The sequence below is a fragment of the Ambystoma mexicanum genome, chromosome 5p (genome assembly GCF_040938575.1).
Source record: "Ambystoma mexicanum isolate Mex_15411 chromosome 5p, UKY_AmexF1_1, whole genome shotgun sequence".
Taxonomy (NCBI): domain Eukaryota; kingdom Metazoa; phylum Chordata; class Amphibia; order Caudata; family Ambystomatidae; genus Ambystoma; species Ambystoma mexicanum.
The window spans coordinates 67691865-67719130 of record NC_090930.1 but is presented as its reverse complement, the minus strand read 5'-3'; the positions used below and the strand labels follow the sequence as shown (position 1 = coordinate 67719130).

The 27266-nt window shown below is 46.6% G+C and overlaps 1 protein-coding gene across 3 annotated transcripts in view; it reads left to right on the top strand.

The window, feature by feature from the left end:
- The window catches only part of LOC138480733 (arf-GAP with Rho-GAP domain, ANK repeat and PH domain-containing protein 1-like), a 691830-nt gene that overhangs the window by 556008 nt on the left and 108556 nt on the right, over positions 1-27266 (top strand). For all 3 annotated transcript variants that reach the window (XR_011274121.1, XM_069612452.1, XM_069612453.1), the window contains one exon: positions 19103-19196. Coding sequence is in view for 2 of the 3 variants with exons in the window: in XM_069612452.1 (XP_069468553.1) it covers positions 19103-19196 (94 nt within the window). In the remaining variant the exon portion in view is untranslated. The remainder of the gene's footprint in view (positions 1-19102; positions 19197-27266) is intronic.

The following is a 27266-nucleotide window of genomic DNA, read 5'->3' as shown; positions in this document are numbered from 1 at the left end:
CACACCTGGGACAAATCCTCTCCATTGGGGAGGCATCAACACCTGGGACACATCCTCTCCATTGGGGAGGCATCAACACCTGGGACACATCCTCTACATTGGGGAGGCATCAACACCTGGGTCACATCCCTTCCATTGGGGAGGAATCAACACCTGGGACACATCCTCTCCATTGGGGAGGCATCAACACCTGGGACACATCCTCTCCATTGGGGAGGCAACACCTGGGACAAATCCTCTGCATTGGGGAGGCATCCACACCTGGGACAAATCCTCTCCATTGGGGAGGCACCAACACCTGGGACACATCCCTTCCACTGGGGCGGCATCAACACCTGGGTCACATCCCTTCCATTGGGGAGGCATCAACACCTGGGACACATCCTCTCCATTGGGGAGGCATGAACACCTGGGACAAATCCTCTGCATTGGGGAGGCATGAACACCTGGGACAATTCCTCTCCATTGGGGAGGCATCAGTAAGATCCTGGATAGGCCTGCAAGTGAATATGGCAGGCTGCACATCTACCGACCCCTGGTACAGGTCACTTACGTATTACCGGTCCTCATGTTGCTGGAATGTTGGCCGGTATGTTCCTGTCTCTATAGTGAATAGACTCAAACTTGCATGGTGGCCCGACATGCAGAATCTGTCAAACGCTGACTAGCTGACTCCAGAGAATCCGATAATAATTACAATGGATGCTAGCATTCCGGAGTGGAGTGCTACCCTCTAGAACCACACCATTCAAGGGCTATGAGCATCCAGTGCAGCAAGACCATTCCCCCATTTGTGAGTAGCTGGTGGCTGTCATCAGGGCCCATCAGGCAGCAGAGGCAGAAAGGTGCTCATCTGTATGGACAATCAAGTGCCCAAGGCCTGTGTTACCAGTGAAAGTGGCAGAAGATTTCCATGCCAAGGTGCTAATTGTAAAATACAAAATCTTATTCCACACTTATAAGTGGGAAGCATAGACCATCTGGTATAAGGGAAACCCTGCTCTCCCCATAATACCGTATTTTGAATTCCACTGAAAATGGGGACTCTGTAGCTACTACCCTTTAAGGGAAGTGAGGAACAGTGGTCCACCCAGAACCTGTAGTAACTGCTACGCTTGGCTATATTCACGCAGTTGCAGGAATCAGGCCTAAATCTTCAGCGCAAAAAGGAGGGACCTGAAGTAGGAAGGGGGACTATATAGTCAGTCATTAATCGCACAAGGCCTCCACTTTCATACAGCTAAAGACAGTTAGGCCAAAGCAGTCCACCCCCAGGGGTGAGGTGACCAGCAGGCAATCCCTATTCCAGCTGCCTGCAGAGACAGACCTGTGGGCAGATCCAGGGTATGACAACCAGAGGCAGGACCTGCAAAGGGGGATGGTAGAAACATTCCAAGTCCATATGTGGGTTGTAAGCCATCACAGGGGGTGGAGCATGACAGCAAACCCCCATCCGAGATAAAACACCAGAGTCCCCTTTCAGCAATGAAAGGCAAGCAAGCATATTCTGCACATTGCAAACATACTGAACAAACCGTGTTCTATGTCCTGTGTATCGAGCACACACATTTGCTGGCTGAAGACTTTGCCCTTTGTGTGCTTCATATATGGTATGGCTGCAGGTCAAACCATGTGCACTCCACTACCCTTATGTACGTTGGCCATGCCCTTTGCAGGCTAAATACAAGGCGTGCTCCCAGGCAAAACCCTGTGAACTCTAAGCCGAGTATACATTGTGCAAACCCTGTGTGCTCTCAGGTGTGTGCTTTATGTCCATCGGCCTTGATCAAATGATACTTATCATTGCAAAACCCTTAACATTCTGAAATACTGTTCAGTTAAGGGATGTTACGGTTCTGACTCAAAAAGTAAAAAGGTAACACATTTGTCCGTTTTGGGTGGCTACGCCACCTTAACTATACCCACCATGCTTTGTTCATGTCCTCCCATATCAAAACCATTACCGGCATCAATCATACCATCACATATGACATCGCCAATGCCCTCATCGATGGCTTTACTGCTATCAGGATGCACAAACTATACCTGCATTTTCCTTTTCCTCTCGTCCATTTACTTTTCACAAGATGCAACATCACATATTGTATACTAAATTGTTAAATAACAGGTCTCTATTTTGACATACACAAAATACTGTACTGCTGGTCTTCTGGGCAAATAACCAGACAAACCAACTAGACACAGTGAGCACACACCAGTTCTAGTCTGAAGAAGGGGCGGTGGAGTGGATTCTGGAGGTCTAACCTCTAACCATGCTCTCAGTAGGTCTTCTGATATACACTGCTGCTGGGGTCGCCTAGGCATCTGAGGATACGCCAAGAACCTATACCAGATTCTTGCTCGTTTGTGATGGACAGCCCTTGTCTTAAACATCACCTTCTCATGAATCCATTTTCCAGTTTCAAAATTGAAACGCCAGACGATTTCTGAAGTCTTATGCAGTCACAGCTGCTTAATACATCACATACAAACCAGGAAAATGAGAAGAAAGACACAGCAAGTAATGTATCTACCAGAATGTGTAAAGATGTTAATAGAATATGCAACTTGTAAAAGACGCCCATTAGGAAACCTTATATTATCATATATATCTGAGGCTTGTGGATCTGCTTAGATCACATGCTCTGCATAGTCCGACATCTAGTGGTAGTCGCACAGTATTACAAGATTTGTTTTCGAAAGATGAAAACGGACATCGACAGGGCGTGTTAGTAATACTATCCCTAGTGTGACGTGTACTGTACTCATGGTCCTTCATGTGTCGTGGTCCCTCAGATTGTTTCTTTCCGGCATGGTGGCCTATCGCAAGTTGCAGAGTTCCTTTCCAGGTTGTTGCCTTTTACTAGTCCAAAGTCTATTCGAAGACTTCTCTTTCTTTCTTTACTGTCTGCTTTTGCCGCAGCGTCATCCAACTGCTCTATGGCCCTCGACTGACAACTCCATCATCGACGTCTTCATCGAATCGACGAGCAGGCGCGGCCTTTACAGGCCTCTTTGGGCCTCTGCCCTTACACTAGGGAGAGAGCGGGAGGTTTTCATACAGCTACTTCTTTTAGAGGATGCATATTCTGCCACCCCTTTTCCCTTTTTCTCGCATAACTGCCCTTTCCATTTATAATGGAAAAAATACCTTTTAAATGTTGCCCTACCTGGCATAGAAAAATCCTGTGGAAGGACACGCATCGAGTGTGCAATTACTGTCTCCCTAGGCACCACCCTCAAAAGCTTTGCAAGTCCTGCAAACCTTTCCACCTGAAAACTCTTAAAGACCACCGGACCAAGCCCTGGGCCGTCCACACAATGCAGGCTGAATCCACCATCGATGTGACGGAGGATTCCAGCGAGGGCAGTATATGTGTCCTTAGTGACGCCGAAGGTGACCGCGGTTCATCGGAACCCCATGTGCGGTCCCCCGACTCCAATAAGCAAGCCTGTGGCTCTGTGACGGAGACGACACGCGTAGGCCATAGCACACACATGTCCAAACACACCAAGCACATAGCCCACTTCCGTCATTCGGCCCATAGCACACACACGTCCAAACACACCAAGCACTTAGCCCACGGCCGCCATTCAACAAAATTGTCGAGCATCGACGCCCACGAGGCGTCTGCGGAAATAGCCTTGAGATCTTCCCTGTCCTCTGGGCCATCACTTACGCTTTCGCCTCACTACTGGCCTCTGAAACCGGCCCCCAAAGTCAGTTGGGACACAGCGCACAAAAAAGCCCTCCTTTCACGGGCCGAAAAACAGGCAGCGAAAGGCGCATCAGCGTCCCCTAAACAATCACAGAAAATGCAAGAACTAATAAAAAAACACATCCCTGCTACCCTGTTAAAGACAAGGGGCCTCATTATAAGGTCGGAGGTAACCTTGCCGGTAAAAACAGCAAGGCTATTACATCCAAACCGGCACGAAAAACCGGCACCCGTGAATGGCCAATTACCGGGGGAATTCTGGCCCCGCCAGACCCTGTAATTGCCCTTTCACTGGTGCCGGTACATCCCCATTCCCATTTCAGCCCCATAGAGCTCAATGGAAATAGAGATGCCTGTAGCACAGGCACCGTTGATATCAACGGTGCCGGTGATACAGGGTTGCTGTGCTCGCAAGTGCCTTTTATTCCGCCTGGGCAGACCTGGTGGAATGAAAGGAACCCGCGGCACATCTCAGAGATTGCCGGTCCGGATACAACGGTACCGGTAATCTCACCAGTACTGTTGTATCCGGACCGGGAACCTTGTAATGAGGCCCAAGGTCACTGAAAAAATCAAAATCCTCTACGCCTCTGTCTTCCCAAAGCTCTCAGGTTATGGGTTATTCCTCCAGTATAGACAAACTCTCAGGGGCTATGCATCACAAGGATCAGGCACCCTCCCAAACCCCTTCAGGCTTTCCACCCTCCTATGACTGGACCCCCGAACAATTCAACAGAATTATGAAGAGAATGTCATGATTTCTCAACTTCATGGACAAGCACCCAGAAGAACTAATGTCCCTTAGAGACGCCTCCCAGTCAGGGGCTGCAGAACATCAACCACCTGCCAAAAAACCACATCTTGACCCACAGCCAGGTAATTCCCTGGTCTCCACTTACCAAGACCCCTCTCAGGACATGTATTGTATTGATCTCTCAGGGTCGCAAGACCCAGGCTCTCAAGGAGATCTATACAGTCAGGACCTCTACGATGACGACATCTATATCTTCCAGTCGCCTGACCACCAAGATCAGCCGGTAGCAGATTCACCTGTAGATAATCAGCTCCAATAAAATGAACTGCTGCTGAAGGCTTCCCAACATTTCAGTATTGACACCCAAGAGGCACAATGAGACAAGGACTTTGTGGAGGACATTTTTGGCGACAAGAAGTCTGCCACTCAGATTACCCCACTGCTACAGTCTATACAGTGATGTATACAGCCCTTCTTACTTTCACCTAACCTCACAAGGACGGTTAACCCTAGAATCGAAAAATTATTCAGGCCAGCGCCTACAGCCCTCCTGTATATTAGGGGTCAGCTTAAACCCGATTCACTGGTTGTCACCCCTACCAGAAAGAGGACTGACACTCCCTGGTGTTGGCTGAAGCCCCGCCAGACAAAGAAAGTAAAACAAATCTACACTTTCGGTAGGAAAGTTGCCTCCTCAGCGGCATATCAAGTTACAGTTGCAAATAACACTATCCTCCTAGCTAGTTTTGGCTGCCACAAGTGGGATGACTTCGAACACCAGGTTGAAGCGGTTCCAGAACCCCTCAAATCACAATTACTAAGCACCATCTCAGAGGGCAAACAGGTATCTAACTGCATCCTTAAGAATAATCTCAATGCAGCAGACATTGCAGGCTGCATTATCTCAGAAGACACACTCATCATGCGCCACGCCTGGCTCAGACAGTCTGGTTTTAAATTAGAGACACAGGCCACCCTCCTCAACATGCCAGTGGAACCTAATGTCCTTTTTCGGTAAGGCTGTCGAAGACGCCCTGAAGAGCGCAAAGGAAGGGTATGACACTCTTAAATCTCTCGGCCAATTAACCAACAAACCCTTCTTACAACAGGGTTCCTCAAACTCCAGAAGGTTTCGGGGTCAGGGTTCGCAATGCTCTTCTGGATGCACTTGGGTGGACAGTCTTCAACTTAGGGCCCATCACAAGGACAATCTTCCTCTTAAACTGAGGGCCCTGGTCCCCATCCTCCATCAAACACCAGGCATCCATGAACATTCCTCAGCGAGAGAGAGAGATGAGAGAAAATCAGGCACCTGGAAGTTTCTTAGGAGTCTTTATTAGCCATATTCACAAGACACGCTCTGGACACACGCAAAGACATTTTGCCTTTCCCCTGCTTTTATAGTCTGGTGTTCACGAAGCCCACATTAGTCATAGCTGGTATCCACAATTTTCTCTGACGCACAAAACTGATATGCTTATTTTAGACTTGACTAGAAACATGTATGACATTTCTCAACTTCTGCCAAAAACACCTTCATCACATCAATGTCTACTCTTTATCTGATTTTCGAGGTCCTGCCAAGTTCGTTAGGGCCCTATACTGTTGGAGAAATAGATAAACTCTATTACATGGTGCCAAATAATACAACTGGTCTCTCAGAATGGTCTGCATGACACACACTTGTGCCCTCTTCATTAAGAACATAGATACATGTATGCAAGTTTCCCTTGCTTTATCTGCCTTCATCACTAATCGTGTCTTCTTTTAATGCCAAGTTCCAATTTTAACCTCACAAACCAAATTACTACACTGCATGATGCTGGATTGGAGACTTATCTCCAATGTATCCGCCACTGTTGCTTGTCTGAAAACTCTTGGCATGAGTCATAGTCTCTTACCCCTGGAAGCCATGTTGTACTTGAGTGATCCATTTTGAAATATCTCTTTGTCTGACACTGTATTTATTCTTCGGAGAGCTATTATTATTTTTTTAAGCATCTCTCACTTTGCATCCCTTATTCATAAAATATCTTTATACATGGTATGTGTGTGATATTTAAAGAACCTTTCACTTCTTGGGTCATTCTAACCAAAATATGCGCAGTGCCATGTGCACTTATTAACTTTAATAAAGGCACTATAATCCTGATTTCTGCAATAATAGAACCATTTGATCTGCCTATCATGTTATCTCTACTCAGTTGAGGGGGTCGGGGGTGAGGGCGGGTTGGCACCCCCTATACACTCTTCTGGTTTTCAAAGAGGAAATAAAAGATCCAGAGGAAGAGGGAGAACTTCACCTGGGAGAGGCTCCACCCTTCCCAAACTATGACGCACCGCTGCAGTTCACCCTCATGCCACCACAGTAGTAGGTTGAATTTCACACTGGGGATAACGTCAGACAAGTGGGTGTTGTCCACCATGGCAGACGGATATTGCATCGAACTTTTACAAAAGCCACCCAACTGCCCACCAATACACAGAAAAGTGATGCCAGAAGATCGGCGCATGCTATTAGAGGAAGTAAAGACACTGCTGGAAAAGGACGCCATAGAGATCGTCCCAGCAAAACAGGTAAACAAAGATCTGCCCTCTGCAAACAAATATGACAAGCCCCAAAGGTTTTGCGTGACCACACTTCAAGTGGTAATCCCCCTCTTAAAACGGGGGGTCTACATGGCAACATTTGATATGAAAGATGTATACTTGCATATTTCAATGCTCCATGCACGCAGAAAATATCTGTGATTCAAAATAGCGGCAGTTCACTACCAGTTCAAGGTACTCCCCAACGGCATCGCCACAGGGCCAAAGTATTGACAAAGGTGCTTGCAGTAGTGGCAGCACACCTGCGCAGATTCTCAGTCCACATATACCCTTAGCTGGATGAATGGCTGATCACTGGGGAATCTCCTCAAATTTGCAAACAAAATACACAAAAAATGATTGACCTCCTTATCAATTTGGGTTTCTCCATCAACGAAAAGAAATCTCAAGTCTATTGCCCAGCCAAATAAAACAAATTCTGGGAGCAATTCTGAATACAGAAGAGGAGGTGGCTTTCCAATCAAACGCGAGAGTACAAAAAATGCTGTTGCAAGTAACTCACTACAAGGCCGGTCGCTAGATAACTGCACACAAAGCAATGCGCTTGCTCGGGATGGTGGCCTCATGCATTCACTTGGTTCCACACTTACGCCTTCGCATGCGCCCACTGTAGGAATGGTTAGTGAAACAATGGTCTCAGGCAAGCGGTCAGTGGGATGATCTAGTGGTTGTTTCGCTAACCCTGGTACAGGCTCTTCGCTGGTGGTCCAGGGACAACCTGCTAAAGGGAAAACCCTTCCACGTTCCACCAGCACAAGCAGTCCTAACTACAGACACCTCACTCGCCGGATGGGGGGCTCACTCCCTTCCATGGCCACTGGGCACGTGCTAAAGCCAAAGACACATCAACTTCCTGGATCTTTTGGCAGTTCTCAAGGCTCTTCAAGCCTTTCACCAACACCTTTTAAATCAAAAGGTGCAAGTCCTCACAGACAGCACCACTGCCATGTTCTACATAAACAAGCAGGGAAGCACACACTCTCAAAATCTTTCCATGTTATCCCAGATAATATGGAAGTGTGCACTCAAGTGGAACACGTTCCTAAACTCTCAACACCTTCCAGGGGAAAACAATGCTCTGGCAGACCCTCTAAGCAGATACCCTCTACCAGAAGAACCCAAGTGGCAACGCACCAAAGATATTCTACACAGAATCTTCTCCCAATGGGGTCATCCCCTGTTAAATTTGTTCGCCACAAGCCTAAAAGTGCAACACCCTGACTTTGTGTCCATGTTTCCCCAACTAAGGTCCAAGGGGAATGCCCTATGGGTGAATTGGTCAGGGACATTTGATTACGCTTTTCCTCCAACGCCACTCCTCAGCGGGATTGTGCACAAGATGCACCAGGAACAAGCAACACTAATCCTGGTTGCTCCTATGTGGGCGAGACAACCTTGGTTTCCCCATCTGCTCAAACTGGCGATGTGCAACCCAATCAAGCTCCCATGCCCTGCAACATACGAACACAACACAAGGAAGCTTCCCTCTACCCTCCTCCTCAATCTATGAACTTGGCAGCCTGGCTCCTGAAGTCATAGAATTCAGCCACTTAAATCTTCCACAAAGGTGTATGGATATCCTAAAGGAGGCACAGAAACCAACACAGGCACTGCTATTTCAACAAGTGGAAGAGATTTGTGATATGGTGCAGGTCACGAACACTAAACACATTTGAATGTTCCCCAGCTAACATTCTACATTACATGCTTTACCTACTAGACTCCGGCCTAATATTCAACTCCATCAAAGTTTACCTGGTGGCTCTGTCAGCTTACACCACTTCAAAAAACAAGGTGCCCTGGTGGAAAGTTCCTGTAATTAAAGAATTTGTGGAAGGGATAAAGAGGCTATACCCTCCCACCTCTAACCCTCCACTGGGTTGGGATCTTAATGTCGTGCTCTCCAAACTCATGGGTCTGCCCTTTGAGCCTATGCACAAGGCCAGCCTAAAACATTTGACTTACAAAACTGCATCCCTAGTAGCCATCACCTCTATAAAACGAGTCAGTGAGTTACAAACTTTATCTGTACAAGACCCTTTCTTCATAATCCAAAAAGACAAGGTTGTCCTCATTACACATCCTAGGTTTTCACCTAAGTTAATTTCAAAGTTCCATGTTAATCAATCCATAGAACTTCCCACCTTCTTTCAAAATCCATCCAACTCAGCTGAGAGAAGCCTCCATACAGGGTGGTCTTGTACTATGTGAACAAAACTAAAACCCTAAGGAAAATAGACCAACTCTTTTCCATAGCAACTGGGAGGGAGGGCGATCACATATCAAAAAACAAAATGATAGTCAAGTGCATACAGCTCTGCTATTCCTTATCCAAAAAAGTTTTACCTTTCACTCTCAGGGCACACTCTACCAGAGGAACCGGACCTACCTTAGCCTTCATTGCAAACATCCCTCTAGACGCCATTTGGAAAGCTGCTACATGAAGTTCCATTCATACTTCCACACAGCATTATTGCATTGCTGTACCTTCTCAAATCCCACCTCCTTCTCCAGGTACTGCTCGCTAATCTATGCAGAGCATGTGACCTAAGCAGATCCACAATCTCCAGAAGGGATACATTACTCACTGTAATCGTATTTCTGATGCTTGTATCTGCTTAGTTTCACATGGGCCCACCCTTCCTCCGCTATTGGAGTCGAAAGGCGCATAGATGTTTTCTGGTTTATCACTTTTTCTGCGTTATTACATCTGTACTCACGCTACACTTCATGCAACCTCATGTCAGAAACAAACAATATGAGGGACCTCAACGCATGTAGGACCGTGGGTACAGTACACGTCACACTAGGGATAGTATTACTAACACGCCCTTTTGACGTCTGTTTTCGACTTTAGAAAACAAATCCTGTAATACTCCACGACTACCACTAGATGTCAAACTATGCAGAGTATGAATCTAAGCAGATACAAGCATCAGATACAAGTATCAGAAATACAATTACAGTGAGTAATGTTTGAGAGACAGAGGGACCGACCAATTCATGTTGGGGCGAATACATGAAACTCATACTTGTGCCCTTTTTCTGGCTAGTGAGTGCAGGGTGATGGACTGGCTTTATCGTTGGATCATGTGCAGGATGGTGGACTGGACTGTCATTGGATCATGTTCAGTAGTGGAGTATCTTAAAGCTGGGGATGAAGCAGCCCACCCACACAAAAAATGTCATACACAATTATGTTAATTTTGAGCAATTAAGAGGACTGCGTCAGTGTGGGCTGTGACTTGGAGATAATGTGCTGGGGCATTTTGCTGCAGGAGTTGCGATGGGCTAACTGGGAGCCATATTAACTGCGGAAGAGATAGAGGCAACATGCGCTACAAGAGTGGGAGGTACAGGTAGAGCCCAAAGGTGGGGTCTATATAGATTACAGGGAAGGGTAATGGAGTTGTGGTGACTCTTTGGAAAGCTATACTGGTAATGGTCATTGAGCCTTCCATGCTTTCCATGCTGGGACTAAAGAGATTATGGGGAAGGGCAATGGAATTGTGGGGACTCTTTGGGAAATTATACTGGTAATGGTTATTGAGCTTTCCATGCCGGGACTACAGAGATTATAGGGAAGGTCAATGGAGTTGTCTAATACTGGTAATGGCAATTGCGCTTTCCATGCTGGGACTACAGAGATTACAGGGAAGGGTAATGGAGTTGTGGGGACTCTTTGGAATGCTAGACTGGTAATGGTTATTGAGCTTTCCATTCTGGGACTGCAGAGATTATAGGGAAGGGCAATTGAGTGTCCAAATACTGGTAATGGCAATTGCGATTATCATGCTCGTACTACTACAGAGATTACAGGGAAGGGCAATGGAGTTTCCTAATACTGGTAATAGAGACTTCGCTTTCCATGCTGGGACTACAGAGGTTACAGGGAAAGTATGGACTACCATACTTGTAGTGGGGATTGTTATTTGCATGTTGGGACTATAGAGTAAAGGAAATGGGAATGGTATTGGCGAGGCTTTTTGGGGTATTATGTTGGCATAATGGCCAGGAATGTACTGTATTACTGCTATTTGAAGAAGTGCTTTATATTCTTTGGGTTGGATTCATTACTAATACGTCAATGGTTCTTTGCATTGGGTGGGGCTATGTGGATTACTGGCATGGCAGTCGGCATTACCTTCTGGGGCCAATGTATCATTGGCATGCTGTGGTACTTGCATGCTCGAAGTTGTGCAGAGGCCTGGAATGGTGATTTAATCTGTATATTCTTGGGCGTGTGGCAATGTTATGGTTTTTTTGTAAAGTCTAGTCTGGAACAATACTTTAGAAAGCCTACCTTTGGTGTACATGGCTACATCCCTTAGGTTAAACCTGAACTACCCAAAGGTTTGGTAGCAATGGCTGAGCAGCCAGGCTTAGTCTGGGAGGATTGAGGGCTGTAGTGAGGCACACAAAACTCACAGCATACACTTAGTTCAAGAAAACGCTTAGACACTAGTAGTTATATAAACATATGCCTTTATTTTGTATACACTAAGGCATATAATATTTGAGCAAGCTAAGTACTATCACACAGTAGTATTAAACACAGAATACTTGCAATATTCAAAGGATCACAATACTTTAGAGCTTTTGTAATGTAGCATGAAAAGTAGCAGACACGTCTGACACAAGTATGCAAACTTTAGACCAACTTGTATAACATTAGTTAACCCCTGCTTAGCCAATCTTATGGAGTCCAACCCTAGCCTAGGTGAGTGTCACATAGTCAAGGGGGGCACTAGTGGGCCAGTGATCAAGGGCTGAGGGAGAACAGGTAGATAAGCAGTGGACTAGGCAGAGCCTATGAAGAGTTCGCCAGGTTTACAGGTGAGTATCAGTTGGGTTTCTTTGGTAAGGAGCGCAATGGGTTGTCCACTCCAATGTAGCTCATTGTATGCCTGGGAGGGGATGCAAGCAACAGCTTAACCACAATCCTCTAAAGCACAGGAACCACAATGTAGGCCCCAGGTAAGTATTAGGGGCGGTACAGTATCTGATGAATGAAGAAGCTGGTGCAGCGGGACAGTCCCCAAGGAGAGGCGACAGCAGACACCGGTTCTGGATTCTTTGGCTTTGGCGAATGAAGAAAAGAACTGGCAATGGACCTGCAAGTTGCTCTCAAGTAGCTGGATGCCCAGCAGAAGATCTTTGCAGTACCTGCTAGTTGGTGCCCTTTTCAAGGCTTGTTTGAAGCAGTGGATTTCACGCCCTTTCTCATTCCTGGTCTTGGCTGCGGGGACTTTCAGGAGCAGGACCCAGTCACTGGCGGTCCAGAAAGGATGCCTCCCAAGTTTCAGTCGAAACCGAGCTTCAGAAGACTTGGCACGGCGAAATGGCACTTGACCCCGGGCATTGAGGAATTTCAGGCCGTGGAGGTCGCAGCTCATCCAGGGATAGCGCAAAATGCAGTTTGTCTTAGGACTGGTTAGGCCGACCAGTCCAAGGGAGGAAGTGGTCTGCTTCGGGCCTTCCCTGTTGCACAGAAGTTGAGGTCAGGACTGCAGAGGTTACTCAGATGGCTCTGGTGCTTGCTGTCAGTGATTGAGGACCTCCTTCTTCTGCGTCGGATCTTCAGTTCCAGTGGTCGACTCTGAGTTTCTGCAGGAAAACTGGCTGGGCCTACCAATCACCAGACATGCATTCATTCAAACTTGAGGGGTAGCTCTCCAGTGGGGAAAGCCAGCCTTCCAGCACAATCTGGTTCAAGGCAGGCACATGGCAGGACAAAGACACAAAGTCGAGGGGAGTTCGGTCACCTCCCCCACTTCCTGTCCTTTCAGGCACTCAGAGAGTCTTGGCGGGCTTTCCAAGAGAAGCTCGCCAAAGACAAAAGACCCATCAAACCTCCCCCCACCCAGGCAGGTAGAAGAAGGCTCAAGAAAGACCACGTCATCAAGAATAGGGCTTAAAAAAGTATAGTCACCATTTTAGACAAATGGTGAACCTTGTGTCTGTGACAAATGTCCACAAAAAGTTGTGCAAAAAGGTACACTGCCAGCAACCTGTCAGATGAACTTGCAACAGTAACGAAACGTTACTGGAAATGCGAGAAAAAGTAGATAATGCTTCCTGTCAGCACGCAACGTAAGGTGGGGTGTGCTGACCTTGTTAAACAAAATACAGGTGGGACAAAAAGTGTCCCCCCTGCCCTGGTAGCATGTGTTAACACATCTAAAATAAAAAGGGAAGCTCACGGAGCTCCCCAACAAAACTGCACAGAAAGTGCTGTGTGCTGCAATAATACAATGTAGATGCCTGAAAAGATGGAGGGAAGCAGAACTCCATTAAAGTATCAAAAAGAAGTAACAGGTGTTCCCATGGCCAGAGTAAAAGAATGAGTGAGTGTGGGGAAAAAGGTTCCCACTCGCTGAGGAGAATCAGTCCAAAAATCCAATAGTCCAGCAACAATAGTGGGGGACTCGCTTGGTGGGTAGAATTTTACTCAAAAAGGAAAATCTACCGGACAGGCAACATCTGTAACCTGATGAATAGCTTTTGAGTGGCGGCTTGAGTTATCTGAGAATGTTGGTTACTATTCACAAGTCCTAGAAACCTGAGAACAGATTTGATGTCCGAGATGTGGTGAGAAGCCCTCTGACACAAAAGCATTCCCGGCAGGCTGGCTGCAGCATATTTGTACAGCACAGCTGGCAGCCCGGCACATTGAGCATTGTATTAGTAACAGCAGCCTGGCATATTTGAGCAACACCACTGGCAGTCTGGCACATTGAGCATCGTTCTATTAGCAGCAACCTGGCATATGAGAGCAACACCACTGACAGTCTGGCACATTGAGCATTGTTATATTAGCAGCAGCCTGGCATATTAGAGCAACACCACTGACAGTCTGGCACATTGAGCATTGTTCTATTAGCAGAAGCCTGGCATAATTGAGCAACACCACTCACAGTCTGGCACATTTTGCATCGTTCTATTAGCAGCAACCTGGCATATTTGAGCAACACCACTGACAGTCTGGCACATTGAGCATTGTTCTATTAGCAGCAGCCTGGCATATTTGAGCAACACCACTGGCAGTCTGGCACATTGAGCATCGTTCTATTAGCAGCAGCCTGGCATAACTGAGCAACAACACTGACAGTCTGGCACATTGAGCATCGTTCAATTAGCAGCAGCCTGGCATATTTGAGCAACACCCCTGACAGTCTGGCACATTTTGCATCGTTCTATTAGCAGAAGCCTGGCATAATTGAGCAACAACACTGACAGTCTGGCACATTGAGCATTGTTCTATTAGCAGCAGCCTGGCATATTTGAGCAACACCACTGGCAGTCTGGCACATTGTGCATCGTTCTATTAGCAGCAGCCTGGCATATTTAAGCAACACCACTGACAGTCTGGCATTGAGCATTGTTCTATTAGCAGCAGCCTGGCATATTTGAGTAACACCACTAATAGACTGGCACATTGAGCGTCGTTCTATTAGCAGCAGCCTGGCATAATTGAGCAACAACACTGACAGTCTGGCACATTGTGCATCGTTCTAACATCAGCAGCCTGGCATATTTGAGCAACACCACCGACAGTCTGGCACCTTGAGCATTGTTCTATTAGCAGCAGCCTGCCATATTTGAGCAACACCACTAACAGTCTGGCACATTGTGCATCGTTCTATTAACAGCCTGGCATATTTGAGCAACACCACTGACAGTCTGGCACATTGTGCATCGTTCTATCATCAGCAGCCTGGCATATTTGAGCAACACCACCGACAGTCTGGCACCTTGAGCATCGTTCTATTAGCAGCAGCCTGGCATATTTGAGCAACACCACTGGCAGTCTGGCACATTGTGCATCGTTCTATTAGCAGCAACCTGGCATATTTGAGCAACACCTCTGACAGTCTGGCATTGAGCATTGTTCTTTTAGCAGCAGCCTGGCATATTTGAGTAACACCACTAATAGACTGGCACATTGTGCATCGTTCTATTAGCAGCAGCCTGGCATAATTGAGCAACAACACTGACAGTCTGGCACATTGTGCATTGTTCTATTAGCAACAGCCTGGCATATTTGAGTAACACCGCTGACAGTCTGGCACATTGTGCATCGTTCTATCATCAGCAGCCTGGCATATTTGAGCAACACCACCGACAGTCTGGCACCTTGAGCATTGTTCTATTAGCAGCAGCCTGACATATTTGAGCAACACCACTGACAGTCTGGCACATTGTGCATCGTTCTATTAACAGCCTGGCATATTTGAGCAATACCACTGACAGTCTGGCACATTGTGCATCGTTCTATCATCAGCAGCCTGGCATATTTGAGCAACACCACCGACAGTCTGGAACCTTGAGCATCGTTCTATTAGCAGCAGCCTGGCATATTTGAGCAACACCACTGGCAGTCTGGCACATTGTGCATCGTTCTATTAGCAGCAGCCTGGCATATTTGAGCAACACCACTGAGTCTGGCATTGAGCATTGTTCTATTAGCAGCAGCCTGGCATATTTGAGTAACACCACTAATAGACTGGCACATTGTGCATCGTTCTATTAGCAGCAGCCTGGCATAATTGAGCAACAACACTGACAGTCTGGCACATTGTGCATTGTTCTATTAGCAACAGCCTGGCATATTTGAGCAACACCACCGACAGTCTGGCACCTTGAGCATTGTTCTATTAGCAGCAGCCTGACATATTTGAGCAACACCGCTGACAGTCTGGCACATTGTGCATCGTTCTATCATCAGCAGCCTGGCATATTTGAGCAACACCACCGACAGTCTGGCACCTTGAGCATCGTTCTATTAGCAGCAGCCTGGCATATTTGAGCAACACCACTGGCAGTCTGGCACATTGTGCATCGTTCTATTAGCAGCAGCCTGGCATATTTGAGCAACACCACTGAGTCTGGCATTGAGCATTGTTCTATTAGCAGCAGCCTGGCATATTTAAGTAACACCACTAATAGACTGGCACATTGTGCATCGTTCTATTAGCAGCAGCCTGGCATATTTGAGCAACACCACCGACAGTCTGGCACCTTGAGCATTGTTCTATTAGCAGCAGCCTGACATATTTGAGCAACACCGCTGACAGTCTGGCACATTGTGCATCGTTCTATTAACAGCCTGGCATATTTGAGCAATACCACTGACAGTCTGGCACATTGTGCATCGTTCTATCATCAGCAGCCTGGCATATTTGAGTAACACCACCAATAGACTGGTACATTGAGCAGCTCTCTATTAGCAGCAGCCTGGCATATTTGAGTAACACCACTAATAGACTGGCACATTGAGCATTGTTCTATTAGTAGCAGCCTGGCATATTTGAGTAACACCACTAATAGACTGGCACATTGGGCACCACTCTATTCGCAGGAGCCTGGCATATTTGGGCAGAACATGAATGCAACTGACAGCTCTCTGAAAAAGTCAAATAATAGACGTACAGTTTTGGAAGTACTGGGCATTTGGTGGCATATAGCATCAATACTGTTCTGTTTCTGAGAGAAACAGTTTGATTGGTTATAACAAATCACAGGAATGGGGTATTATGTATTGGCAAAGTTTTAACAGGGTGTAATATTTCATGGGGTTGGATTATCGATTGCAACTATTGCCTCTGGGGTGATTGGCTCCCGTGCCCCCCAGGCATCCTGTCTTGGAGCTCCAGTCTGTACGTAGAGAGCTAGTCCTATATGTCCGTGTGTTAGGAAAGATTTCGTTATTGTAGGGAATTTTCCTTCCATGTGGCAACCCCTAAACTTTTTGCTATTGTTTTTAACCGTGTTCTTGACTTTGCCAGAGAAGTACAGCCTTCTGCCGCACTTCTCTGGGCTTTCGCTCCTTTCTTACGGGGAAACTGACATGCCCTTAAGACAGTCAGTACCGGGGAACGTGGTTTCCCGTAGTTTCTTCTATCGTGTCGCAGCTTTAGTGCAACACGACACAAGAGGGCACTGTAAGCTAAGTTACAGCTCTCTTGGGTCTCTAGCCTTCTACAGACCCTAGATACTCTTTTAGGAATGTATTTGATCGGTGCAAGTCATTCAGGGACTCGAATGGTGGCAGCGATCGTATTGTTTATTTTGAGCTCCTTTTGGCGTTCTGAGCACGTTTTTGCACTGAACCCAAAATGGTGGCCTGGCTCCCAAAATGGCCAGGCCGCGAGGCTCCTTTGTCTTGTCCACTGACCGTCTTGCTCCCTTCACCTTCCCCAGGTCCGGCGACCCGGGGCCTTCCTTATTTGGGCATGTACTTTCCCGCGAAACGTGGTTGCTTTCGCGGGCTTCTACATGTCGTTTGTGTGCCTCCAGGGTGTGGGCTGGGATGTCTGGTCCCAATACACATCCTGGGTGCCAGAGAGTCTAGGGTGGTGTGAATGCCTGGGACCACCGTGGTCCGTGATTGGTCCACGTATGGTATGTGTTTTGATGAGCGGATCTCCCATTGGCTCCCCTCCGTTTTGGCGCGAAGGGAACCGTGGATAAGAGGGGGCTGGAAACACCACTACCATGTCGATCTCCTGAGTTCTCACGAACGAAGGAATACAGGAGCCAAGTATCCTGCAACTACGAGGCTGGACCGAGGAATCGCTGGTGACCCGCTGAAGGAATCCTCCTTTGCACTGCTGTCGTCCGGAGAGCCCCTGTCCTCCTTTGATCGAACCAGAAGGCCTGTACTGGTGCTTCGACCTTTGGAATAGCAGGAACAGCTATTCCCGGCATCTTCAACCATCTCCTGCCAAGTAAGCCTTCGGAAGCGTCTCTGGGCCATCCAGTTGACTGACCAGCTTACCAAGGAGTTTGGCTCTGCAACCGCCGCCCGGTTGTGTTGTATTGCGAGTCCTTGACCCTCTCCCACGCTTCGTACGCTTGGCGTTCCCAGGTCTGAAGGGAGGAGGGTTCATTTGGCTCGAATACACACGGCCGCTCCGTTGTCCTGTGCGGCAACAAAACTGTGCTGGTTTCGTCGATTGGGACGTCTTTTTGCTCTACACGACTACAAAGCGTCTCCTGCTCTTCTGAACCTGCCAGCTGCTGAAACTATCGTGGAGAAGCCTGGGTCTGCTTGCTTCGGGGACCGGTGAGTAGTATATCTAGGATCTGGTCGCCCTCCTGCAGTATCCCATTGCTTTTCCCTGCTGTGTAAAAACAGCACCCTTTTGCCGCGCTCGCGCTCTGCTTCTGCCCGCTGTGGAGGCTGTGCTTGAGTTGCGGAACCTGTTCTTCTTCTGTTGTGCACTAACCCGAACTGCCTGACTTCCTCCGAAGAGCTTCCCCTTTTGCCCGTTGGCACCGGCGTGGCAGGTACTTTGAGCACAAGGCTCCACTCTTCGCAGGGCTCGGACTTCCATCTAGTTAGGTGCCTATGAAGGCGAACTGAGTCGAAAGCATTATCGCACTGCCTGTTTTCCTTCCCTGGCAGGTGGACTACATATTTCGTGCTTTAAACGCTTGCGACTGTGTATTTGTATATATATTGTGTTGATATGGTATGTGTTGGTTTAATATTGTGATATTGTGATTTTCTCGCTACGGTCATTGTTTTAAAGGCCTTAAAATAAATGTGTATCTATTTTTGATATAACAACTGTTTGGAGTAGTTTGTTAGCGCTCTTGCTTTGTGTGCTCATTGCGGGCTTTCAGTCACCCTCACCCCTCTTGAGACCTAGTCTTGACCGCCGCGATCGCTACCTTGATTGGTCTGGCTTGTCCAGAGGTTACCCTGTTCCAAGTAATTAGGTTGGCCTTCTGAACTTCTGCGCCACCAGGACAGAGTTCAGAAATCCGTCTTAACACCGTGTACATATGTGTTTGTTATTTCAGAGAGCAAACCTAGCTGCGAAGCAATAGGGCACAATAATATGGGCACAGTTAGAAGGCTAGATTATTATGGGGGCAGTTGGAAGGGCATGACAGGGGGTGGGGGGTAAATGTTTTGTTGAATCCAGTGCTTATCGCCCTACCTGGGTGTGAGCGAGCAGGACATGGGCATCGCTCTAATGGCTGTCCCCCTTTGTGTTCTCTTGGACAGGAAATGGGTGGACATCTGGACTTCTACTGACAGCTACAGGTGTGAGGCCAGCACCAGGGAGAACGCCACGCTGCTCTTTCGGTTAATTGCTCAGGTAGGTTGTCGCCTGATTACCGTGTTTTCTTATACATATATACCACTAACATGCTATAAGACGCAGACCTGGAGCCCGATTACATTAACCTTTGCACCGGTGCAAGTGCAGTGTGGCAATGTTTGCCCTAGTGCAAATAAACATTGGGACCATATAGGAAAATCGTTGCCCCATGGCAAGTGCAATTTCCCCTGTTATTAGCACTGTGGCAAAATTGCCCCAGTCAAGAACATATTGAATGCATTTTTGCACCAGGGCAAAATACTTTGAATGAATAGGTTTTTGCGCACGGGCAAACGTGGCCCTCGTGATAATACCATGCAAGGGTGCACTTGTCATGGTGCAGAGGTGTTTTTAATATGGCCCCAATGTTTTTTGCTCTAGGGCAAACATTGCTCTAGTGCTAATATAGTGCAACTTTGCCCCTGCATCAGTGCACAGTTTCTGTAATTTGGCACCATACGTGATCATGGTTTGCACAGATGTGAGGTGGCGCTCGTGGCACCGAAAGGAAGGAGTATGGCGAAATGATAGTTTCATTCAGAAGGGAGTGAAGCTTCGAAGTTGGAGTTGGAGCCAGGTCTGTTTCTAGGGGCAGGCAGACCGGGTGACAGCGCGGGGCACAGATGGGGTTGGGAGGAAGGGGGCGCAGCAGGGTCAGCCTGTTACATCTCCAAGGTTGGAGAGAAGCAAGCCTTACACGGACAGAGGTAGGGGACAACAGCCTGCCCAAGTCCATCTATCGACCCATGATGCAGCCTGTGGCTTAATCTTTTGCTCACAGTTCATTAAAATGGCTCCTACCCCTAACTTAGCATCTCTTTGTGAAAATGTGCACCCTCAGCCCGCTTAACAACCTTCACAGTGTAATGGTGCCACAGCACTGGCATGCCAGAATTGAGGGTTGGGGCATATAGACGACGAAAGGGGCCTTAATCAAAAGGGCCAGAGACTGCCTGCAGGAGTAGGAATGCAGGTGTGGAAGTCCTAATATATGAGGAGGGAAGGAATTAACATTCATTAATGGCCCCGTAGAAGGTAATTCTGCTAGTTTTCTTGTTTATGGGATATTTTAGTGCCATCTGAACAGCACTGTTTTTGTTCTTCTGAAAAACGATATTTTCTTGTATGTTAATCAGTTGAAACGAAAAAGACTATAACTCCCATAATCGATCGATGCCACTGTTACATGAAGTGTGTGTGTGTGTGAAAATGAATTCCAGTTTGTAATATTGTTGTATATGTTGTCTACTTATTCATTTTAAGTACAGGTCAATAAAATAGCAGTCTTCTAATGAGTTTGTAGAGGGTGTGTAGTGCGCAATAGCAGTAGATGAGCAACATGGGGTCGGTGGGGGAGGGGGGCAGGGGGGCGTGCATTCTAGTGTTTCGCCCTGGGTGCAATATTGTCTTGAAGCCGCCCAGAAGGCACATGCAGTTGATACTACGGCATTAAGACACCAGGCTTATCTTATGACGGAGAGAGGGCTGTAGGAAAGTACAAAGAACCTGTAGCGTACAAATGGCTCCAAAGAAAGAAACACTTGCACCCAGAAGTATTATACAAAATAAAGGTTTATTATAAATACAAATAGGCCAAGGTAAATCTTGGTAGGTAAGTACTGCCATATGCGTAAGGTACACAGACCACAGCATAAGCCTCGTTCAGAATAACTTAGAGTAATTCTAGGAAAGTCAGTCCCAATTATACATATTTAGAACAGAACACACCTATTCAGGGGGAGTAAAACCACAAGTTACTTTTAGATTACTTTCTGTAATTCAAGGGTGTTAGGCACGATTGTATGTAGTAACCCTGGGGATACTACACAGCACTTGTCTTCTTGGTATTGGGTAATGCACCTATTAGTGTAGGTCTGCACTACACAAGTTGGTAGAGTGTCTGAACAGCCAGACCTATCTCAAGAGTGGTCTATGTGAGCTGTAGAGATGTAACATAGAGCTTCACAGTGACAGGTATTCAAATAACACTTATACTCAAGGTTTCTTGATTAAATAATTATTTATTCATTTAACAGTCAGTTTTAAAATACGCCATCTTTAGAAGGGGCAATTGGCAACAATAAAATAAACTTCAATAATACACTCCTCCAGTTCAAGTAAGTTAGCAGATACCCTTTTGGGATGTCACACACACTTCCTACACCCTTAGGTGACTTCAATAGCTAGGGTGCTGTGGACATTGATAAATCAATTTTTAACACTTAAAGGCAATGCTGGAGTTATGGAAAAAGTTAAAGGTTAGGGAAGGAAACAAAGGTTTAACACGTTTCTCAAACAGGTAAGCACTTTTCAATCCCCCAGTGAAATATTGGTTAACCCTTTCCCAGCTATACAAGTAAAGTATGTATGACTTTTTGGAGGGACAGATAAACACAAAGTCAGAGGGTAAGAAGAGTCTTCAGGGAGCCAGGACAGCCAATGTCAATAGAGCAAAGTCTAGGGGAGCTGAGGCACTTCTTGAAGATGGGCAAAAGTCTTGCACAATGTTAAAGAGAGTTTTGTTGTAAAAAGAAATCACTGTTGGGCCACAAGATGGAAGGCTTGTGAAGAAGCAAAGATGCAAGCAACTCTGCAAAAGGCAGCAAATGCAAGTCTCCAGTGAGAGCACGCAAGCTACACACAAGTGGTAAGTACCCCTAGTTACACAGTACCTTGAGTCTGAAGAAAAGGTTCCAGCTGGCTTCTGTTCCTGTTGTAGTCCTGCAGATCCTGTTGTTACTGGGCCTCAGTCGTGGGGACAAGAGGGAGGACGTCTGGGAACTCCTGCACTACGGTTCGAAGGTCGGCGGCAGCAATGGGCACACTTCAGATCAGTGGCACTTTGTGGTTTCAGCTACTCGCAAATAGCACCACTGCAGTTCTTGGACACCTTGTGGTCTTTCCTTGCTTCTGGGGTCCAACACTCTGTTGAGGTGGCTCAGGCTTGGTTAGTCCTGCTTCGAGGGAGTCCGGAGGATCTTCCTTGAGTTTGGGTCCAGCCTAAAGGCGATGCACTCGTCCTGGTGTTCCTGTCCCCTGGCACTCTGTTCCTGCAGCAGCTCAGAAGTACAGCCAGCAGAGAGAGGGGGTCCAGGCAAGTTTCGTCTTGGGGTCGATTGGTCCCACCAACCCAAGGGGAGAAGTTTTCCTTTCCGAGCTTCTCTAGTCGATCAGAAATTCGGAGCTTCAGCACTGCAGCAGGGCTTCACCGGGCAAACCAATGGTCCAGGAGGGTGCAGCAAGCTTCTCTTCCAGTTTCTTCTTCGGTTCCTTCATCCAGTGGTTACCTTTGTCTTCCTTGCAAAACAACTAGCCTTTTATGCAATTCACTCCCATTCATTCGCAGCCTAGCTGCCACTCACACAGCAGGGTGGCTGTCCTCCAAGGATAGAATTCCTGTAACCAAGGAGAATAAGCACAGGGAGTTTCGGGAACCTCCCTTGCTTCCAGCCCAGCCAGACACGTTGGTGCCAGAGGCGTGCTTCACCAGTGAATCCCGCCAAAGACAAAATGAACACAGGGGCCAAACCTGGTTTGGTGCACAGAGTAAATCTCAAGAAGGACCTTTCCAACATGAAATGGCGAAAAAAGACCAGGGCCATTTTGACAAAATGGGCACAACTTAAGAGGTTAATTGCAGAAAGGGTAACATAAAATTGTTACATGAGAAGGTAGACAAAAGAGGATACTAAGTAACCCCTCGAGCACTCTATGTAAGATAGTGTGTGCTGGGTCTACAAAGAGAAAAATGTAAGTAAAGTCAATTTCACTTCACTACTCTTGGAAACAGTAGTTTATCCAAGAGAAGGTATTTAAACCTTAGCAGAAATCCAAAGGACTTCTCTGTGACACTGCACTGAGGGTGCTGTGTGTCACGATACAAAAAGATGATGCCTATGGAGTTTGTCAGACTCCAAAACCAAAAGAAACACAGGGTTCAAATCAAAGAAAAATACATGAGAGAGTGGGAAAAAGGTATCACTCTCTCCAGGGTAAGCATTAAAAGTCCTAAAGTCCAGTAAAAGAGCTGAGGTTCTCAAAGGTAGAAGGGAATTAACACAGAATTGAGAATTCTTCCTAACAAGGGGTAGTAGACCCTGTCCGTCATGCAGTGACACTCAGCTAAGAAATCACTTAGTAAACCAACCCTGTTACCAGGATACTTTGGGACACAAATTCATGGAACAGTATGAACCTATATCTACATTCAGGATAACCCTTGGTTATACCAGGTGACCTAATGTTGTAATAAACTATCACAGTTGATTTTCAGATCAGTGGAACACAGACTAAGTTAAGCATTAACTCTTTACACTATTTTAGGATGGCACAATTCAGACCAATGTTAGTAAAACCTACAGTACACTTATTCAGAATGGCACACAGCTATTCAAGGAAGGTAACACCCAAGGCAGACTTATTCTAGACAGGCTAAACGGCACAACCCAGTAGGGAACTTATACATTCATTTCCTAACAGAAATAGTAAAATGCAGGCAAAGTAATGCTTTTGGGAAGAGGAGCTTACAATGCAGAGGCAAGTAAATTAACCCTATATATACGTTTAAAAATGGCAGACACATTCAAAGGAGTAAGAACTTTTGTAACTGCTCATATTTCATAGGGACAGTTACCAAACCATCTCCTGTACAAGTAAGTAACTTTTCAACACGTATTACATTGTCTAGGCAAAAGGCCCAAACCTTATAAATCCTTAGCTATTCTTGAAGCATGAGTGTTCTCAGTGGCAGGAATGGGTCACTAGGTCTCTAGTGGCCAACAGACCGATCAGGATAGGCACAGATGTAGGAAAAGTCAGAGTTCCTGTCCGTACTTTAGTTGCATAATGGTTCCAGGGACTTACGAGAAGACACCCTAGAAGGATTCCAGCATTAGGCCTGGGTGAACTGGATGAGGGAATTCCCAATCACATGAATCACCCCCAGAGCTTCACAGGAATCAGAAAAGGCTTAAGGTAAGGAATTCCCCAGCCAACACAGTACCTCAGTACAGAAGAGTTGTTTGCAGATGGACGTCTTCAGGATCTGCAGCCTAAAACACGGTCGATTAATTCCTTGTCGTGAAGACTGAAGACAGGACACTGGAAGGGATTTTGCAGCAGAGATCAATGGTGAAGGCTCCAGGCAAGAATTTCTTCGAGGCTGGTTGTGGCTCTGTGGTTTTGGCACATTGTCAGGAGCCCGGAGAAGACTGAATATCACTGGACGGATTTCTGTCCTTAATCTGGTCCAGCACTCTATTGAGGGGACTTCAAATATTCAGATCAAGTCTCTGGAGGTCCAGTAGGATGCCAGAAATGTTTCAGCAGGATTTGGAATTCGTTAGACCATGCACTACATAATGGCTTGAGGACCCAGGGTATTGGGGTATTGCATCCCAGCAAGGTCACAGCCCGCTGTGGGATGGCTGAAAATGCAGGCCTCCTTGAGTGTAGTGGATCTCACAAGGCTCTGGGTCAGGGTTGTTCTTTTCGGGATCCCCAGGCCGCTTGGAAGGAAGAGAAACAGCAGGCTCCGGTTACACAGCAGGCTCTCCGGTCCCTGGAAATCATCTCAGCCCGCTTTTCTTCCTCTTCTGATTTGGTTCCAATGGTCGACTACCTCTTCAGCTTCCAGGATCGGAACTTTATACAGGAACTCATCCAATCAACAGTCGTGCAACATTCAAACATGAGGGGGTGGCAGTACTTTCAGGACAGCCAACCTCCCATTTCGAACTACCACTGTGCAGAGAGGCAATGCAGCACTTGTTCTGGGCAATTCAAGAAGGAATGTGTCTTATCAGCAGTTCACCTAGCTGGAGAAGAGAACACAGAGGTGGACGCTCTGAGCAGGCAGAGCACAGTCTCCCATGAGTGGAAACTTGCTCAGGAAGTCCTTCAAAAGATCTTAACCCTTTGGAGAACCCCTCAAGTGGATCTGTTTGCGACCAGTGCCAACCGGAAGTGCGAACTTTTCTGCTCCAGCGAATTTCCCCCCAAGAGGAGCTCTAGGGGATGCGTTCATAGTGGACTGGGAGTTTCCACTCTTGTATGCATTTTCTCAAGCCCCTGTCATTCCTCACGTGATCAGGAGAAAGTTTGGGAAGGCCATGATCCTAATTGCTCCGGATTGCACCTGGAGGATGTGGTTACCAGACCTTTTGGACATGTCCATCTGCCCATAAATTCGTTTTCCACTATGAGAGGACCTTCTCTCGCAAGAGGAGGGTCGGGTTCTCCATGCAGAGGTCAAGACACTCAACCTTCACGCATGGTTTCTGAGAGGTTGAGATATAAGAATTGGGAATTCCCGGATGACGTAATGGAGATTTTGCTATCGGCCAGAAGGCAAGCAGCGAAATCCTTGCATTGCTGCCGTTGGAACAAATTCTGCAGTTGGTGCAGGGACAAGAATGTGGATCCTTTTCAGTGCAATACGCCTATGGTGTTGTCCCTTTTGATACATTTGGTAAATCCGGGGCACCAGATTGGAGCAATAAAAGGGTATTTGTCAGCTCTTTCAATCTTCAAGCGCACATCTGAAGCAGTATCATATTTCAAGATGTCGTTGATAATACAGTTTCTTCAAGGGCTTACTAACATGTTCCCTCCTATGCCTTTTCACGTGCTGGTTTGGGATCTCAATCTTGTGTTGACATTTCTTATGTGTGCTCCCTTTGAGCCACTCGATTCATGCCCATTAAGGCTACTAACATTTAGAACCATTCTGTTAGTTGGATTGCCATCAGCCTGCAGGGTGAGTGTGTTGCAAGACATATCTAGTTAGCCTCCATTTACTATTTTTTGTAATAACATGGTTGTCCTTGGGGTTAAACCTTCTTTTTTGCCAAAAATGTTATCAGATGGTCATTTATCCCAGAAAATTGTACGACCAACATTTTATCCACTTCCTCATCCTAGCAAGGAAGAGGAAAGGCTACATAGGCTCGATCCCAGAAGGGCTTTCAGCTTTTATGTCTCACGGATGGTGAAAATACGTTGTCATGACCAGATTTTCATCGGATACACTGGACACAAACTGGGGCTTCCAGTTACAAAACAGACTTTGTCCAAATGGATAATTCTTTCTATTACAGAATGCTACAGAGTGGCTGAAAACATCCCCTTAAAGGCCTGTGAGCTCATTCAACAGGGGGCATGGCGACATCTTCTGCTCTGCGAAGAGGGGTGCCTATAAAAGACATTTGTGCGTCAGCCACTTGGTCTACCATTCACACATTTACAAAACATTACTGTCTGGACTCATCCTCTAGCCAGGAAGGAGGATTTGGAAAAAGCTGGCCTATATTCAATCCATAATAAATCTTAAATCTGAGCATTCTTACTACCTCCTCCAAAAACTTTGGTAGTCAATCTAAAGATGAGGAATATGTGGGAGGACACAATCCATTTGAACAATAAGTTACTTACCCCTGGTAACGTTCCTTCGTATTCCTCATCGCTGTCCCAACCTATCCCACTGTAGAATTTCCATGCATTACACTTTATGCTCTTTCAGAGTATAGTACTGTCCAGGATTCACTGATGCTGGTATTTCTGCATGAGGAAGGCGTAAAAACAGAACTGAAGCCAACAGGCGCTTCACTTGCTGTATATATGACATCATCCTCGAGATGGAGGCCTTCGAGGGACACTGAGTCGTCTGCATCGACGCACTACACCCTCTGCCGAAAAATATTATCTGAAGCAGCTAAAGCTGGAATGGAAGATATCTAAAGATGAGGAATATGTGGGAGGAACATCCTGTCGAAAGAACGTTACCAGGGTTGAACAACTTGTTTGTTTTCGCGGTGCTTTTCTCTTGCACCATGAAACACCACAGCTCCAACTTCTTCTCTCACAGTGATCTTCACTTTGGCACTATGAAACATACTCTGTTCACAATGCTTCTCTCCTGGCACCATGAAATACAATAGCTTGAACTTCCGCCGAGATGATCCACTCCCCGTCTTCTACCGCTGCTTCTGGCTGGTCCACTCTCCTGCCAGACCAAACTACTTCAAGTGTATTTCACACTCTCGTCTGCATTTAAACTCAACAACTTCT